The following is a 19,150-nucleotide window of genomic DNA, read 5'->3' on the forward strand; positions in this document are numbered from 1 at the left end:
ACAGAAGTGCCAGTACTATGCAGCACTTCCTGCATCTAGCTGTTAACACTGGCTGATTAAGCACCAGCGTCTAACTGCATCTTCCAAATTCCCCAGTGTGCTCCAAGACAAAAAAGAAAATAAAGGTTCCCCTGCCACTTTGAAATTGAGGTAGAAAACCATAAAAAACCCCTGCACCAGCAATTCTATCAAAACCATCACTGTATAAACAGAGAATAGCTGTTTTCTCATCTAAGGAAAGAGCTCTAACCTCTCAAATTTTCATATGAAGACTAAGGAAAAGCTACCTCTTTCCATACACATTTAAAACTTAAGGTTTTTTGATCTTGTCTTTCATACTTCAGCTCTTAGATCAGTACATCCTTTCAGACACCTGTTTTTAAATGCCAAGATTTCATGCCTTGATCATTCTTGACTTCCAATCATTCCAGACCTTCAGACTTGAGTGTGGAACGTTGTAATTTGTAAGCAGTTAAGTATATCATGCAAAAGCCTGTCTTTGTTAGTACTGAATTTTTATACCTGAGCTACGGTAACCTGTTTCAACAACATGCTCCTTATTGCAGTCTCTCTTAGGCATTATCTTGATGCCTTCATGAAAGCCCTTTCCAACTCAAGTTGAAACTTACATTCCCTTTAGTTTTCCTCCCTCTCTCTGACCGAGTTTTCCACAGTGTATGCAAAATGGTGGTTAATTTATATACACATTATCATTTTAACTTTCCTTCCCTATTTTCCTTCCTTACTGTGTTTTCCTTCGATCTTATTTCTCTGCTGCCATCCACATATAACTGGCAAATTTATGCCATAATTTTCTGACCTACAAACACCTACAAAGACCACAAAGATTGTTTTACACAGCTGTTCTAAGAACATATATGTTAGGAATGTATTTTTTCCCCTCAAGCAGCTGGAGTTATTATTCGGATTAAATACATTGTGAAAAGGTGATATTGTGAAGAGTTGACCAATTCCCCTTTCTATGTTATGTAAGCTAAAATGATTTCAATGTATAAACACTGATATATTAATAATATATTTTATCATATTAAACAATGCTCTACTTTAATCAAGTCATATCTGAGATGTCAGGAGACAAAGCAAATTAGGCTTTTGTCTCTAGTAGTTAACTTGAGGGACTCAAGATTTTTTTGCTTCCAATATTTAACTACCAATTACTTTTCAAATTCTGCCATGCCTACGATAATGCTGTTTGTACAGTCATTTTCATGGCTGTAGACTCACTGACTCAAGTTCTTTGAAATTCTGTTAGAGATAGGAGGTCTGATTGAAAGTCAAGATTTTTTTTTTTTTAATTTTACAATCAACTATGGAAGGAAACAATACAGTGCACAACAGCACTAGAATGCAACAGTACCAGAATTTCCCCCTGGCCTCTCCCTGGTGGCTATTCCATGGACTTTTAACATGATCTCAGACAAGTTATTTAAGGAAAAAAAAACCGGAAAAAAGGTGGAGACTTAAGGTGAGAATACAGACCTATGAAGGTAGGACAGAAACAGGACAAGGGGTAATGGGATGAAGCTGGAACACAAAAAGTTCCACCTAAACATAAGAAAAAACTATTTTGCTGTGAGGGTGAGGGGGCCCTGGCACAGGCTGCCCAGAGGGGTTGTGGAGTCTCCTTCCTTGGAGGTCTTCAAGACCCACCTGGACATGTTCCTATGCGATCTGATCTAGGTGAACCTGCTTCTGCAGGGGGGTTGGACTAGATCTCTAAAGATCCCTTCCAACCCCTACCATTCTATGATTCTGTGACAGAATTCACTGAGCCTTCCACAAGAGCTATGTTCACTAAGGGCCATTCATGAAAGCATTTAGAAAAGAATGTAGTTCCAAGTAAACAATATGTGATTTTGCAGAACAGTAAGATACTCCATATTACATTCCCATTGGGGTATTTGAGGAATTTACTGTCACTGTACAGTGCCAACAACCCACATTTCCCATGTAATTCAGACAAAAATTTTCCATACCTTCTAAACTCTCCCGAGGTGAAAACTTGTAATATGAAAATCCCTCTCTATTCTTACCTCATGCTACACAATGAACACTGCAGCTCCCTTTAAGTCCCTACACAGGGATCTAGTGAAGAGTAACTGATCCATTACAAACTCAGTGACTGGTTTACTGTACATTAACACACAGATATCTTCTAGCATAGCTAAGGCGCAGTGACTGACTTACATGTGTGTTTACAAAGACTCACATGACTGTTGTACATCCAAGTATGAAACTGCCCTGGTGTGCTTGCAGATGTAAACACTGTACAGACGTATCCTGTGTCTTAAAGATAACTTCCTACACAGTGGACCTTGTAAAACTTGCTCAAGCAGGACGCACCACTTCAGTGGGGAGAGGTACCTAAAATAAATCATCTTCCTTCCTCAAAGTCCAACAATTTTACAAGTGCATTTTCCCCTTTAAAAAGAAATTAGTATTCACTGAGTTAACTTTTATGGTACTTCAAGAAAAAAAGAATGCCTATAGGCTTTTTAATTGTTCTTTAACTAATACAAAGCCAAATAATAAGTACTTCAGAATCGTAATTCAAACGTTGCCAAAACTGTGGAATATCACTAGAAAAATGTACCACTGAGCTCAGGCAAAGGTGCACTAGGCTGCATTTTGGGTTGTAATATGTCTAAAATCTATTCAAAACAAGAGATTTAGTGCCCCGGTTCAAAAGATCCTATACATCAGCATTTAACTTGCACTTCTCAAATATCTTTAAATATACAGGAATGCTACATAAAGGAAAATTTTGTGATAGAAAAATTAGGAATGTAAACATTTCAGAAACTTTAGAAATTAAAGCATGCAATTCTTGAAAGTTTACCTACAAAGCAAAGAATTTTAATCCAAGTTTCAAAACTTGCCTGAAGTTAAAAATATCTGCATAAATGCATCACTTTTGCTTTAAGTTTACATAAACGTTAGAAAGATGTACAAATGTTTCATACTTGTCTGGATATATCAATATGAAGTTACATATATTTTAATAGTTTCTGCTTGGTGCACAACAACTTTTACACTCTTTCTACACAGAAGGCTCACTTTGCTAAAAGATGACAAATTGAAGCAAGTGGAAATTTGTAACAGCTTGCTTTAACAAAAGTATTAGTAATTCAGAAGTGCAAACAGTTCATAAGACGTTTTCCTTCTTAAGACACAAAAAACCCAAACAACAAAACTATTTATGTGCATGGAAGCTGAAGGAATATTTATGTTTGTCTCTTGGAATGGAAAAAACCCAGAAAACAGGTTGTTATAGTACTAATAACAAAAAAAATCCCCTTAACAGAAATGACCATACTTAAAAACCTTCAATAATTACACTACACTTCAGAAATAAGATGACCAGTAGATCAGAAACCAATTAAAAAAAGTGTGGGTTATGAATGAACATCTTTGTAAAGTTAAATACTGCTTTCTGCGGGTTTCAGTTTCAAAACTGACATGTTGGTTTCCTGCTTCTGTTTGGTTAAAGAACAGCAGGGCTAGAGAAGATGAACTTCTGCCAAAAGCTCTGCTGGCACAGACCCTTTGGAAGCAGCCTGTACACCAAACTGCCAGACATTCCACTTGGGGCTGGAGCTCAGCTCTTTGTCCTAGCAATCCTGCAACACCTTTTGCCCACTTTGGACACTGGTACACCAGCAAACGTACATCTGCAAATGCACATACATGGGGAACTGGTATTTTCCAAATCTCATTCTTTCTAGTATGGTGAGCAGCAACGACTATGTACCCCCTTGGACAATACTTGTTTCACCCAAGGGACCTCCCTCCCCACCAGGTATTCTAGACCCACTGTGCCTCTGGGAACATCATGTGCTGAGAGTCAGGCATGGCATTTCCTCATAAAGGGCAAACCTGAGAACAGAAGAGTTGCCCTGGCTTTACAGAGCAAAAAGGCAGCTAGAGAGAGAGGGTCAGTACCTACCTCTTCATCTTGCCTCACAGACAAATTAACTTGTCATACTCCTATTAGAAAAGAAACCTTTTGTTACTGCCCTTTTCTCTTTGAGATATTAGCTTGAGGAGTCTATACAGATAACATAATTCCATAGGCCAATAGGTTTCATACTCTGGTTCCTATTTGTCCTTAAGAAGGTGTGCAGTGTGCCCTGTCACTGACGTGATTCCTTCACTATTCAATTAGCCATAAAACTGAGATACGAATAATGCACAATTATTCCCTGGCTTTTATATCCAGGCAATTTTAGGAAAAATCTTCAATTCCCACCTTGCCAAAACTGCAGGCCCAAAGCTCTTAAATAACTGATAATAGGGGAAAAAAATAGTAGGTAGTTATTATAAAGAATCAGCAAATATAAATAGTAACAACTGCAGGCATGCCTGACTTTTAAATACAATGCTCACAATTACAGAACTGGAGTCTCTTGAAAAGGCAGGGAGAAACAGTCTTCACAAAAAAGCCCAAAAATTTATTTAAATACAAAGAAAAATTGAGTTACTGACGTAATAAACTTACCACTGAGTTTAGGACTGATTATAAATTTGTATCTTACTTTCTTTGAAGAAATTTGTTGTTCTCAATATTTTAAAGAAAAAAGTACATACAATTAGAATCAGCTGTTAAAAACTTCCAAATAATAATCACATCTAACCACACAAAACATTTCAACAGTTCTACAAATTTTCTTTTAAATTAAGGAATCCTAAACGCTGATATTCTGTACCAGCTGTGAAACTGCAATAAAAACAAGTTTGTCTTTATGGGAAAGAAGTGAAATGACAATAACTTCACATACTTGCAGGAATCCTGTGGTCTGTCTTTTATATTCAGAACAAAACAAACAGTGTTTCTTTTATCAAATATTAAGTAAAATAAATATTCTTCAGTACTTTCCATATTGTTTTCCTTTGGTCAAAGAAGTCTTGGCCCTCAAGTTAGTACAATTAAATTTCACATTGTACTCTCCTGAACAAGCTTAAATTTATCAAGTATGAAATTTATACACTGTATTCTGATCAGCAGCCCAACCAAAGAAGATTAACATTAGTTGCTGCAGTGAGATATCAAAAACTAGAAACAATAACTTGGAGATACCGACTGCCTCATTTCCTGTTTTCTACTTTTCACTTCCTGCTTTTCACTCAGTGATCCAAAAGTAGACAAAGTACTCTGAACAAAAATACCGATGTAAGAAGACGGCTGACCACTGCAACACTGTTAAGACCTATCTGCAGAGAAGATGTGACCTGATCTAGGTGAACCTGCTTCTGCAGGGGGGTTGGACTAGATGATCGCTAAAGGTCCCTTCCAACCCCTACCATTCTATGATTCTATGAAATGCTGAACAACCTGTACAACTTGAAAAGGTCAAGTACAGAAAAGGGAGAATCACTCAAATCTGTTCTCAAGCTACAAAAAATTCCAGAATATCTTTTCAAAGTTAGGTTTCCATGGTAGGGTCTTTGTTCTGCATGACACTGTCCTAGAAGGACACACTGTCCCAAAAGGATCACACAGAAATTCAAGTGCAAATAACATGGATTGCAGGACTTAAAATATCTGAGTTTCCAGTTTAAGAACCAGCATTTGTGGACTAGGCAGCTTCAGAGAGAGAAATATCTCCCCTTTAAGCCTTCTTTTTGTTTATTTTTAAACTTGTAAATTTACAGCATCCTCCAAGCTCCATGGGAACCAAGGTCTGTAATTTATGTTTCTAGTGCAAAGTCTGGAATTCCTTTTCTTTCAAATTGTGTGTAAAATTTGGTCAACTTATCTTACTGCACTTTTGCTCTTGGAAGCAAAGGTAAAACTGACACTTAATTGTAATTTAAGTCGTAGTCAAATTTAAGAAAGTAATTATTCTTGAGCAGAGTCAATACAGTCTTATTATCTGATAAAGCTTCCTCAGGGGAATCACTGCCTGGCTAAACGAGGCATTGCCAGAAACTCTGAGAAGTTAATTTTTAATTCATCCTAGATAGATCGTAATATAACACAGTGTAGGGTTGCAGGTGTACATAAAGATGCTTCTTACATCTTTTCCTCCCAAGGATGGCAATAAAACAAGCAGCAAATGTCACAAAAATACCTCTATGTGGCATACAGTGGACATGACCAGCATATCTCTCAGTTATATTATACAAACCCATCTGTGTTTTCAGCTATGAGGAAAGTAATTTAAGACATTCTATACCTACAAGGCATCTGAAAGTATGTAGCATGAATCATTGTTACTGTATATATTTGCAATGGTTGTAATGTGGTTTTCTGGTGTACTTTGGGGCTTATACAGAATTTTTATTTGGCCATTCTTTCAAGGGAAGCAAGCCAGCTATCAAATCCACTCATGTGGGACAACTGTGTATCAACTGTAACTGTTAGGAAAAAATGGGGAGATGTTCAAATAACCTTAAACACTGTGAGAAAAGGGGCTTTTTAAAAAGAAGTTCATAAATTGGGAAGTGTTCCATCCTCAAAAACAGAAAGAACAAATGAAGGCATAGAAAGTAATTTTATCAAACCATCCAAACCTTTGCCTTGATATGTGAGAAGATGCAATACATAGAGTGAAAACATACAAACTGATAAGTCAAGTAATACAATTAAAAAAAAATTCCTATAATACAGTGCTAAAGAAGTTTTAATAAGAGCTATACTAATTGAAACTGAAAATTAATGCAGACTTGTAACAGCAGCAGACAGGAGAAGATAGCAGCTCTATAGAGGGAGACCTGGGAGTCCTGACTGATAGTAAACTAAACATGAGCCAGCAATGTGCCCTTGTGGCCAAGAAGGCCATGGCATCCTGGAATACATCAAGAAGAGTGTTGCCAGCAGGTCAAGGGAGGTTCTGCTCCCCCGCTACCCTGTCCTGGTGAGGCCTCATCTGGAGTCCTGTGTCCAGTTCTGGGCTCCTCAGCACAAGATGGACAGAGAACTTCTGGATAAAATCCAGCGCAGGGCCACCAAGATGATCAGGGGACTGGAACATCTTTCATACGAGGAAAGGCTGTGGGAACTGGGGCTGTTCAGTCTGGAGAAGAGGAGACTGAGGGGAGAACTTATTAACATTTACAAATATCTAAAGGGTGAGTGTCAAGACGTTGTGACATCCTTTTTTTCTACTGCAGCTAGCAACAGGACAAGGGGTAATGGGATGAAGCTGGAACACAAAAAGTTTCACTTAAACATAAGAAAAAAACTATTTCACTGTCAGGGTGAGGGAGCCCTGGCACAGATGCCCAGAGGGGTTGTGGAGTCTCCTTCCTTGGAGGTCTTCAAGATGCACCTTGACATGTTCTTATGTGACCTGATCTAGATGAACCTGCTTCTGCAGGGGGGTTGGACTAGATTATCTCTGGAGGTCCCTTCCAATCCCTACCGTTCTATGACAGACACTGATCTTAAAAACTGAAAAGACTGAATGAGTGCCAAGAAGAAGAGACTTCCCAACTCTGAGCTAGCACCAAGATGTTCATCATGTCAGGATCTTAAAAGCTTGGGATAAGCAAGACTTTACCCATGGAAGAATTTGAGGCATAGGAGTCGGTAGATGTTTTTTTTTAATGTATTTTAATTGGCATGCGTGAAACATATGTGATTGTCCTCTTGGTATAGAACTTTGTAATGCAAAACACAGAAACAAATAAAGCAATTATCAGTCAACAAGAACGAAAACAACTTAACCATTCATCGTGCAAATAGCAAGACTCAGCAAGCCCCTGCATTTACTTAATGAATTTTAGGCACATAAATAACACAGTAACTATTTTAGCTACACAGTAGGCTTGCAGGTCACACTGTATTATCCAGCCTGCCATTCCACCTTATGTCACAAGAACAACTATGCAGCAGGACTGCAGAAATTCTGTGGTGTGATGTACACATCACACTGTGATGCAGCTTTAAAAACATTAGTTTTGCAAGTATATCATGCGTTTATACTGTATGACTCCTACTAAAATATATGTGAGTCCCTACAGCTTGTCTGGCATATACCTATTTTAGACAGATACCCAAAATTTACACAGTCAAAGCAACTCTCATCATCATTCTGCATTAAAAAAAAAAACATCAGCTTTCACACAGAAAAGCTCACTACCACAGATTATTTTTTTCAGGTTCAGTTTTAAGAAGGATATGACACAAACACACAAAAACCATTTCAAACTGCAACAAGAAAAAAGAGTTGTACTGCCTTTTCCTTCCAATTTATCATAGGTCCTTGTAGTATCTTTGTTACACAGCAGTCAAGATGCTTGTTTCTGACACATCTTTCCTTACGATGTGTAAAAAGCAGTAGTACAACTGACAATATCCAAAGTGGACTACAGATATTTTACATCTTGATTTCTCCTGTTAATTTTAAGCCTCAGTCTACAGCCTGATTTTTCAGCTGTGCCAGGGAAACAAAAGAACACAACTCGACTTGCTGCAGGAACTATAAAACATAATGCAGCATGGGCTGCTACTACAGCAGGACAAGCAGGGTTTTTGACCTGCAACCTCTCTCTCTAACACATGCCCAGTTACCTCTCAGCTTTGGATCTCTGCAATCCATACTCCTAAGAAAGCAGCTAGACAGCACTTCTGTAACAGATGGTATGAGAGAGAGGAAAGCCAAGTCCCAGGAGAAATGTACGTCCTAGTGCAAGAAAAGTCTTCACTGCAGTGAATTGCTAAACACACATAGGAAAGGCTTTCCTTTCTTCCTACTTTAAAAGTTAGGTATGCAGTCTGAGGTGGAGGGCTCACCTCGACTTTGCCCCTTCCCAAGTTGAGCAGCTACAGCAGAGAAGTCCCTGAGCAATTCACACCATGTCCCTAGCCTCCAAAACATCTGAAACTGGCATTCAGCCCACAGTCCATAAAATGCTAGGCCACTTGCCGGGAGGGCATGGAAGAGACAGTTTAAGGTCAGAGAAGAAATTTGCGCCAGAACAGAAAAGAACTCAGATTTTTTGAAGCCTCAGACAGTACCCTAACTACTGGGCTATACTCCCTCTATTATTTTGGAACTTATGCTGTAAGCCAGAAAAGTAGAGTTTGTGGTTTCCCTATTGTAGTTCTATGACAGAATGATTTGAAGAGCTGGAAAGGGATCTTTATTTGCTAATTTGCAGAAGAATAAAGTTTCAATTTGTTCTTTTTTTTTTAAATGGTTCTCTCCTTCCTGCAACCCTTTGGAATTTGAAATGGAAATGAATACTTTAGCCTATCACAATCTTGCTTCTAGTTAATCTTGGCTTCTAGGCTAACGAAGACAGACCAAAATAAAGTTCAGAACTGTGAGCAAGATGCTATGTGACTACCGTTCAGTGGAAAGAAAGCTAGTTTTGTGTTTCTAGATGCTACCAGTATATAAGTCTGCCAATTAATTCAGACCATTTTCTTTGTTTCTTCTTAATTCAGCAATCCATTTGCCACAGGAGACAGTAGCAGGTAATATGCCTTAGTACTGAAGTGTCTTCAAACACATGCAAGAGGTTAGTGAATAGCAGGTAGAAATTATTCCCCTACTTTCAAGTGTAAATATAGGTCTGAACATTTCTATCACTGTATTATGCTACCATCTACTGGTCCATGTTAAATTAAACCTCTAAACTTTTCCCTTCAACTCATTCACTCCAAAGGAAAAAAAAAAAAAATTAAAAACCCAATCAGTTTCTACAGAGGTTTAGTTACTTTTCCATAGGAAAATACTAACTTAAAAATTTCTAAGGTAATTCTGCAGTTCTACTTAGTTTTTGTCTTAATTTTTTTAAGTAGGTGCAAGAATAGCTTACATATGTTTAAAACATTTTTAAACAAGATACAAACTCATCTACCCATTTACTTACATTCGGCTAGTTTCAATGTTTTCAGAGTGAGGTTCTCCTGGTGATCTGCAAATACAGATAAAAATTCTTATGCATTGTTCCTTATTTTAAATCATTACAATATGAAGAGTTAGGAAAGGTGAAAAGCGATGATAATGTATTATTGTCACTAAACCATGAATTTTTATGCACTTGCACATTTAATTTGATCAAACTCTAGAAGACAATTTATAATATAATTTAACCCAGATTTCTCTAAGGAGGACAGCACTCATCCCCCCATTACCACAACAGCAGCCATTACAGAAGAGCTCTGCTGGCAATACTTCCATATTCAAGCTGCGTAGTGCACCAGTTCTGGGCTATTTCTTCATAACCTCAGATTCTTTGCACGGTTGGACTCTATGAAGCAGCAGCTCAGAAGTAAGTTTCAATGGAATCTCAAAACAAATTTTATGTCTCTCCCTTCTTCAATTTATGGACATAATCCCACAAGGAGTTTTCTGTTTCTTCCTTCCAGTCAACGGATGATGTTCAGAATTAGGTGTTATTGACTAGCATTTTTGAACATACAAGCAGCATCCATGTTCAGCTTGTCAACCTCCTTGACTTAATTTAGAGTAATTTAAGGAGTATAGTTCCATTTTAACTTCAGTAGGCTAAATTATGCCCATTTAGCTCCTCCTTGTTCCAGCAGTGATTCAAGAAGTTAGCATTTAATATTTTTCAGACATTCTTTTTTCCCCTCTCTTCATGACTTTCCCCTACCCAGTGAATTTGTAGCCAGATGAGAGTTTGTAGCTGGACGAGACAGGAGACAAGGCAGTACCAATGCTGCAGTTTTGACTTTGATCACCTTAAACTTTCTTTGAAATCATACCCTGAAGAACTTTATCCAAGATTCACTTATAACAGGTTTTGGTACAGTTGACCAGAACTGCCACGTTGGATATATTGCATGAGGAGTGGAAATAGAGCAATGTCATTACAGTAAAACTCTGCAGCTCACATGAACAAAAACGTCTTTCATGACTGAGCTTTCTCAAAACAGAAGTGAGCTAAAATCTGCAAACAGAACTCACTTTGTAGGTTTCAAGAGAGTTTGCTAGGGGACTTCAGTTAGCACAGCTAAGCAAGTTTTGCCATAGCTTTGCTGGGAACAGCTTTGTTTAATGGAACAGAATTCCTGTTTTTTCCATTTAATCGATGACTATACTATTCTAAGCATTATTGAAAATCTCCATCTGTAGTCCAAAACATTTTCTTTTTATCTGTGTTTCCCTGTGCTGCCTCACTAAATGGTTCATCCTATTAAAGTCTGAACTGTTCTCTGAATTCTCTACTAAAATCTTAGATCCTTTACTGACATACCTGATGCTAGCAATTTTCTGGGTTTTACCAAAACTGTACTATAGTAACTCAGTGCCTAGAAAGCATTTCTGGCAGAAAAAACTAAAATTCCTAGGCTAGCTGGATACTATGCAGCAACAGATGATGCAGAACACATGAAGTTATTTATTAGTATTTAAGTTATAAAATTCAACTGACACCAAGGGTGGAATTCTGAACTTAGTATCCAACTAACTTTATACTCATGCTTGAAGTATGAACACCCTCTAACTGGGAAATAGCATTAAAACTGCCCAATCTCAACATTTTGCCTTTATTTATTCCCTCCCGATGATGTTTCCCTGACTCATTGAAGTTCAGGACTGATGAGACAGCTGCTGACAAATACAATGCTCAACTGCAAAACAAATAAAAATTTCATTTCCCTTCAACTCCAGTGAACAAAACTAGTCACTGAATACTTACCAAAGAGAAAAGAACCTCAATCACTTTTTTGCTTAATTATTCACCTAAGCTAGAAACCACACAATCCGATGAACAGTGGAAAGATAGCTCCTCTATTCACATCCAGGACTTCAGAAACTGATAGCAAAGAGCCTGGAAGCTTGAGATGTTGCTACCTTTGTTTTAGTCAGAGGAAATACAACACAATGAGTAAGAGTAGTGCTTTAAGTTGCTATAAAAACACAAATGCAATAGTGGTGTTAAAACAACAAACACCAAGAGCATTAATCACTTTTAGCCTTTAAAATACACAGCAGTATGATGAATTACAGAAAAAGAACAGATTGGTATCTAAATTTAGCATGTCAAAAAGGTAGCCTAGTGATTTGTAACATAGACATGTAAACCCAGCTATCAGTATTTTTAAAATCCTTTTCTCATCCTTATCACTGTGTGAGTTTTATCTGGGCTTTGAACAGACAGTGCAAGTTATTCTGTTGAGTACAAGTTATTCTGCAAAAAAAGGCTTGTTCTAGAAGACAAACAATGTAAGAGATGATACGATTTCAGGGAAATTCAGCACAAATAAGACTTAGTTGAGCCAAAAAAATGTTTGGTCCTCTAAGGTAAGTGGGTCTACAGAAAACAGGGATCAAATTCCTTCAACTTATTGTTTTCTGTAACAGGAGCTGACCTACCATAACTATGATTTGCAGAACCATTAGTGCAGTTACTAACTGGATTCTAAAAGGTTTCAAATGATAATGTAAGCACTAAGTAAGTGTTCAGTACTCATTAAAACAACATGAAAGATCAATCTAATTATAGGAATTGTAGGAGTTTGTTGAGAAGTTATTTATTCTGCAATACCCAATTGTTTACAAACAAGATACCTTATTGTTCCTCTGACCAAGCGACAGTAGTGAAAAATAACTATATAAAATGGCAAGACGTCCTTTCATCATGCTTAAAATCTGAAACAAGAGTTTTGTTCAGAGAAAAATTTCAGAACAAATGCTCTTATAAATTTCAGCTTAGAACTAGATCGTAGATACTGATCACAAGACACCAACTAATCTGAATACTGCAGCATGAGCTAGCAAATTCAAATGGTGGCTCACTTCCAATAACACAGAGAGCAACTTCTCCATTCTTTTAGTCAGTTCTTTTACCTCCACTGTACCTTCTTAGCAGAGAGAAGTAAAGGTATGCAAGTCTACAAGTTTTATCATCAAGCCTCCTGGACAAATGCTTTAAATGTATTGAACAAATTGCTTAAGTATGTCAACAATTTATACAGAATTTCAGTATGATAATAACTACCACGGACTTTTAAGTGCTAGCATTGTTCTTAAGAGGGATACCATGCAGCACCACAACGACCGTATTTTAAAAAGCACGCAGGAAGAAGCTAAGTGAGCTTTGAAACCACTCTAAGTAAGAAGGAAAGTCAACCTTGCCAGCTGACTTATTTTAAATAAACAGCATACTGTTTGTAAAACTAATTTTAATTCATACAAATGAAATACTTTGAAAATAAACATTGTACTAAAATGATCCTGAGAAACAACACAATACGCTTTATTCTTACCTTTTACAAGCTGTGGCCATTCGGTGACATCAGGGTGATCACAATTTTGAGTCACTGGTTAAAAACGAGTTGTCACACCAGTTCTGTATCACGCTGGGCTAAGCATAAGCTCAACAACTCTAAATAAGTAAAAATAATGTAGTTAAAAGCCCTTAAAAATTATTTTTAGCCAGTCCACAAAAAAAAACCCAAACCCATAAAACAGAAGAAAAATACAGATGCTAAGCATTGTTTTATCTGCAAGGTTAAGACCTATTGCACAAAAATTAGTTCATTTTTGAATGTCATTAAGACTTCTAGAGGAACTCACTACAGTACACTCAACAGGTACACTTGAAAATTCATCACCTTACTTTTAGCCTCCCTCGAACAACAAAACCAAACCCCTTCTCTTTGACCAGAGGAAAGCTCCCAATATCAAGACAACAAGCATTCAAAGATTTGGAAGCATGTATGTAAATATGATTTCTAACGACAGTAAAACTCTTAGTTGTTTCCCTGTTACTATTCAATTAATATGGGTTCCTAACGGGGCTCTGTGCTCCCAGAGGAGCAACATGTAACATGCACTTCACTGCGTGCCTCTCCCCAAAATAAAGTAAGCTAAAGCTATGTAAAAGTTCCAGAGGAGCAACCCTCGCTATCTCTGGACAATCTTTTAGGTCCTTTGCTCCATTTATGCTACATGTACTCTCTCCTCTACCCTTTAATTTTCAAAAGCATATTTTACCTGTCAATTGTTTCCCGTGATCTGGCTCCACAGGTATAAATTGAAGGGTTGGTCCTTTACTTTGTCACGCAGGTGGCAGCCAGTGATCACTCAGCAATACTCGAGCCCAGAGCGCCCTGGGACCACCCCAGCTGATTACTTCCATGGCTGAAAAGGAACCAGTTAGTCTCTTACCTACTGCTATTATCTACTCTAAACTAAAGTTAACTGATAAAATATTTCAAAATATGACCCTCAACACTCAATTCACCCCATTCTTTCTCCCACCCAAGCTCCTAGGTGCACTGGATAAAGATTGTAAAAAAAAATAGGTCCTCTGATGGAGAGTCAAGTCACAAACAGCATTACTCACTTTCTGTTGACATTAAGTTTCCATTAAAATGGATGTTATTGCTGTATTTAGTAAATTAAACTTATCTTTCTCTAAAAAGCTGGTAGCTATGAAGAGACATCTGTACACTATCTGAGAAGTTTATTCCTGTGGCTCTAATCCACATGAAACCATATTTTTTTAGGTTGCCATTCAGGAGAAGACTCATACAGAAGCAAGGCACATAAAGATATTGAGGGCACACCTGCAGCTTTCTACAACACCCACAGTCTTAATGATCTTGTGCAAGTACTAAGAGAGCACATCAGACAGTTTTAAATGTTTCAGTAAAAAAAGCTTTTGTCCTTCAATCCAACCTATTACAAGACTTTCAGTAAAGTTTGATGAGCAATCAAGCATTCTCAATACTAATTTGTTTCTGTTGAATTGTCAGAGATATGAAATCGCTGACCAGTAAACAAGGCCCATGATTCTTTTTTTGTCAGAAAAGCTGCTGATTATTCCCTTCTACTGCAGTTTGCCATTCTGCTACCAACTCTACAACAGAATAAAATCTGTATTAGTTTTATTGGGTACATTCCTTGAAATAGGATAAGTGCCATTTCATTATTTTAACACCAGTAATATTTGAGTCTCTCACCTGAACACAAAAACAGTTGACATAACTAAAGTAAAAAAGAAGCAGACTACTGAACGCCTCTGAAACAAAACAGAGGTGTTTTAAAGGTGTGAATTGTCAAAGTTTAACTGACTCAATGTCAGGACTACAGTACAGTGAATAAAAGTCAGTTGGAAAATTTCCTCATTTGTCAACATTAAATGACAAACAGGGCAAAGATTTTCAAATTAATGTTTTCTGACCATCAGCTGTACAGAAAAGCAAACAGCAAAACCTAAGATGCTAATGCAAAATTAAGAAGACTTAAAACACTGCTTACGGCATTCTGATCAAGATCTGACAATGTCCACTTTCAGGCAGGCCTTGGCTTTAAAGAAACAGATACCTATTTTGAGGCTTATTGCTTTCTGATATGAAATGGCTCTGTAAAACTGCACTTAGAAATTAACATTGCTTCCAGCTCTTTGCCCAAGTAACTTTCAGTATGCTGGTCAAAGAGGACAATGGCCTTGTCAGCTGAGAAATCCACCTTCTGTCTAACTGCTGGAAGTACCAGCTCTTGTTCTGGACTGCACCAAATTAATGTTAAAGAATATACATTGAGGTGGCTCAACAATCATGGCTAAGACAAGTTTGTGCCCAGGTATGACACAGATCCAACTCTGTTAAGATTTACCACACCACCAAACATTGCCATCTACGACAGCTCCATGGAGATGCAATATCTAAAGTGGCATGAATCTCACCACCTGAAGGTAACACACTGAAGTTTTGTACTGAAATTTACATCTAACGAACTGAATTCATTGTGGATCAGAGCTTTTATTCAGATAGTTGCAGCATTTCTAACCTGTCACAAGACACCTTAAAATTGGATTCAACACAGTGGGGTCTAGAAATTTCATGCTACTTTTCAACAATCTGGATGCAAGAATTCTTAATGAATCATTTTCCCTTCTATCTCTTTCTCATCCCACCTTCCCCATCTATCCTTGCTGCCATTTCTGTGGGGCAGAACGTGATTGGCAAGGATTCCCAAGGACAGATGAAAGAATCCATTTTTTCTAAACCCTCACTCATTTATGCACCAGCAGATTACTGTCTGCTGGCAAAGAGATGAACATGTTGAAACATGGGGTAGATGGGGAAGGAGACTGCTATCAAAGATACCTTACTTTGAATCTAGTTTGAACAAAGGACATTTTCACTGCTAGAGCCAAACAAGACAGAAAAAAAACCAAAAATCAACTGCTAGAAGAGTCAAAGGACACTACTTGACCAGGAAGAGGAAACCACACTAATGAATACACTAATATCTCGGCATTATAAAGAATAGGAAACTGACCTAAACCAATAATTTTTCTGCTATGGGAATTCTTTTACAAATAAACCTTCTGGATGTAACTTATCCTTTTAAAAGGTAGGAACAGCATCCCCAGAGCAGATATATATTTTTATAATTTAAACAGATTTCTCTGGTCTTCACTGTCATGATTACTGTCACTAGCTTACAGTTTAGGCTTCACAGATATCCCCAGCAGCTGAAGATATCAAACAAAATTTGTGCCTCTGAAGTACGTCTGAGAAATGTGAGATGGCTGCTAAGCTCTTTGGGACTGGGCAGGCTCCAGTACAGACATCTATATTTGCCTAGAGACTATTTACAAGAGGCAGATTCAAACAGGACTGCAACAACCACTATTATAATTAGACAATACACAAAGTCAATGCCTTTAAATCATACATCTGAAAAACCCTGTGTGGCTTGGAGTAGCCCTCATCAACAGGGAACAGGATAAATACTGTTTATGCAGTAGTTTGACCCAACACTTGTTTCTCCAAGGTAGTAAGGTGCAGGTTCTTTGAAAATAATGTCCCTATCAACTCAAAAAGAGTAAGGAAATAAATAAGTGAAAACACAAGGGTCAGAAATCAAGTCCAGATGCACCAAAAGTGGCTAAAAGCAACTGCACTGCATTGCCTGATGAGGTTTTCTCTTTGCATGTTTAATCTTGGAAGTCTGGAATCACAAACATGAGCCAAGAGGTCCCCAGCTTCAACATACCAAACCTCCACACCATGGAGAACCCAAATACCTTTTTAAGTACCTTTCTGTCAGTAATCAAAAATAAAGCCAAAAGACTTCCAGCTACAAATCACTTAAAGTTGTCACTTAAATGGATTTCCTATACCTATTACTTTTCCAGTGTTATCTGATGTTCATTTTCTGTGCCAGCAAAACAATCTGGCACCTGCCATCCAGTATCTGAGGTCTAGGAAGATCTCTGAGAGAAGGAACACTTTCCTTATTTAAACTGTAACATCTTATTGACCTTATTAATGATGGGGGCCCTAGGAGGTACATTTCTAAGATTTAAAATTCTTCTGTAAAGGAAACTTCAAGTATTCACCCAAGTAATCTTTGATCCAAACTTTATGATTCGTTTTGAGAGATGATGCAGTAAAAACAGGGGTGATTCACCTGTACAAAGAAGTACCACAAACTTTTTTATCTTCCACTGCCAGAATTTGAGTTGCTTAAAGATAACCATTTATCTCAAGAAGACACTATTAAAGACAGATTTTGTATGTTTTTTGAAGAATCCTTCTGAATCTCCCAATAATTAATCTGATACATTTCCAGAATGAGCAATACCACCATGAAATGGACAACCATTATCATGATACTGTAAAAGGTGCCCAAGAACTACCCTGCCTGGCTCACTACTACTGACAACTAATAGGAAATCCATCCTTTTGTAACTTGAGATTGATTCAGTTGTTCTGGAGAAAATTGTAGAATGTTTAGCAAATCCCTAAGTTCAATCTTAATTGTCACTTGCAGAAAAAAAAAAAGAAAGTAACAGGCATGTCTGAAGCCTAATTTCTTGATAAGGCTGGAAACATTAATTACTTTTGTTGCCTCATGCTGCTTCCAACACAGAACACAAGAAAATACATATGATTCCAGAATATTTCTTCATGTAACTACTAGCTGGTTGAATTATCAATAACTCTAAAGTACAATAAAATAGTCACTAATAAAATGTGGTCACATAAATCCTTATTACTGTTTTTTTGTGCAGCTCCATAAGGCATCTATAATCTTCTTTACCCACTGTCTGGTAAATCAAAACATTCAACTAACAACAACAGATATAAAATCTCATAGTCTGAGGACCAAAAGAATTGGGCTCTGTCCTGGAAAATGCCAACCTAGAGTGACTAAGGCAGTCACAATTAATGAGCAAACACACACATGTTCCCAGTACCATGGCTAGAACACCACTATGACTCATGAAGGGTTCCTAGAAAGGTGTCTGTTCATCTGCACAAAGTTCTTCAGACATGTTCAAAACTTGAGCCCAGTTCTCCAATTATTCATTATTCTTCAAAAGTATTCCAGAAGTAGAAGAAATGAGCCACAAAGTCAGTATGAAGATAGGAGAAAGTGTCTTGTGATTAGAAAATTAAATGAGTTCTAAGGTAACCAAGCTAATCAGTATGGAAACTGGAAGAAGCCAAGTCCTCTCTTAGCACAGAAAGAATATGTAAAAAAAGATCTTATAATTAAGAGAAAGCATGCAAACCCCCCACATGACTAGAAAGTGAATGCTGACAAATTCAAATTCGAGTAGGAACATAGGCATGCAGGACAGTAAGTACAATTACTACTGGAATAAAGTATCTGAGGTGGGGACCTGAATTTGCTGCCATCATCAAATTAAAACTGGTACTATTCTGGAATTCAGACTTCAGTAGAAACACAAGTTCCCAAGTTTTATTAAAGTGGAGTTTGGTGCATTTCAATACAGAGATCAACCATAGATTTCTATAAAGGCTTTATTCTATAATGTCTGTACACTTACTTTGCCTTGATGTCAATACTCCATAAACCACACAGGAAGGGAAAAAGGTCCTGTGTTTGTCTTCTATTTTCTCCCCTCATCCCCAAGATCAAGGCCTGTGTGTTATTTTAGTTTTCTACAATTGCCCCTGCAACTCTGGACACTAGATTTTCCCTCCAACATTTGTTTTTGGTTTGACATTTCAGTAAGATCATAGATATACATTATTTAGCTTTGTATAAAAGAGGGAGAGACCTGAAATTGTCTTTAGCTTCTGCATTTTTCACTTAGACCACAGGTGATTTTTCTTTCAATATGCACACTTTTGGAGGGGCAGAACCACTTGTTTATTCCTCAGTTACATCTGCTACTTCAAGCTCCCTCCAAAATGATAGGTGGTTATGAATTAAAAGCC

General features: G+C 37.5%; 1 protein-coding gene across 6 annotated transcripts in view; it reads right to left on the reverse strand.

Moving 5' to 3' along the window:
• UBE3A (ubiquitin protein ligase E3A) overlaps positions 1–19,150 on the reverse strand; it is a 56,428-nt gene that overhangs the window by 25,528 nt on the left and 11,750 nt on the right. For 3 of the 6 annotated variants that reach the window (XM_061998044.1, XM_061998053.1, XM_061998034.1), the window contains 3 exons: positions 13,938–14,084; positions 13,208–13,326; positions 9,844–9,888 (listed from right to left, as the gene is read on the reverse strand). In XM_061998044.1, the coding sequence (XP_061854028.1) occupies positions 9,844–9,888; positions 13,208–13,227 (65 nt within the window). In that variant the 5' untranslated portion in view covers positions 13,228–13,326; positions 13,938–14,084. Of the gene's footprint in view, positions 1–9,843; positions 9,889–12,509; positions 12,576–13,207; positions 13,327–13,937; positions 14,085–19,150 lie in introns of those variants that run through there. The other 3 variants (XM_061998071.1, XM_061998062.1, XM_061998080.1) reach the window with 2 other exon arrangements.

This window comes from Colius striatus, chromosome 1 (genome assembly GCF_028858725.1).
Source record: "Colius striatus isolate bColStr4 chromosome 1, bColStr4.1.hap1, whole genome shotgun sequence".
Classification (NCBI taxonomy): Eukaryota; Metazoa; Chordata; class Aves; order Coliiformes; family Coliidae; genus Colius; species Colius striatus.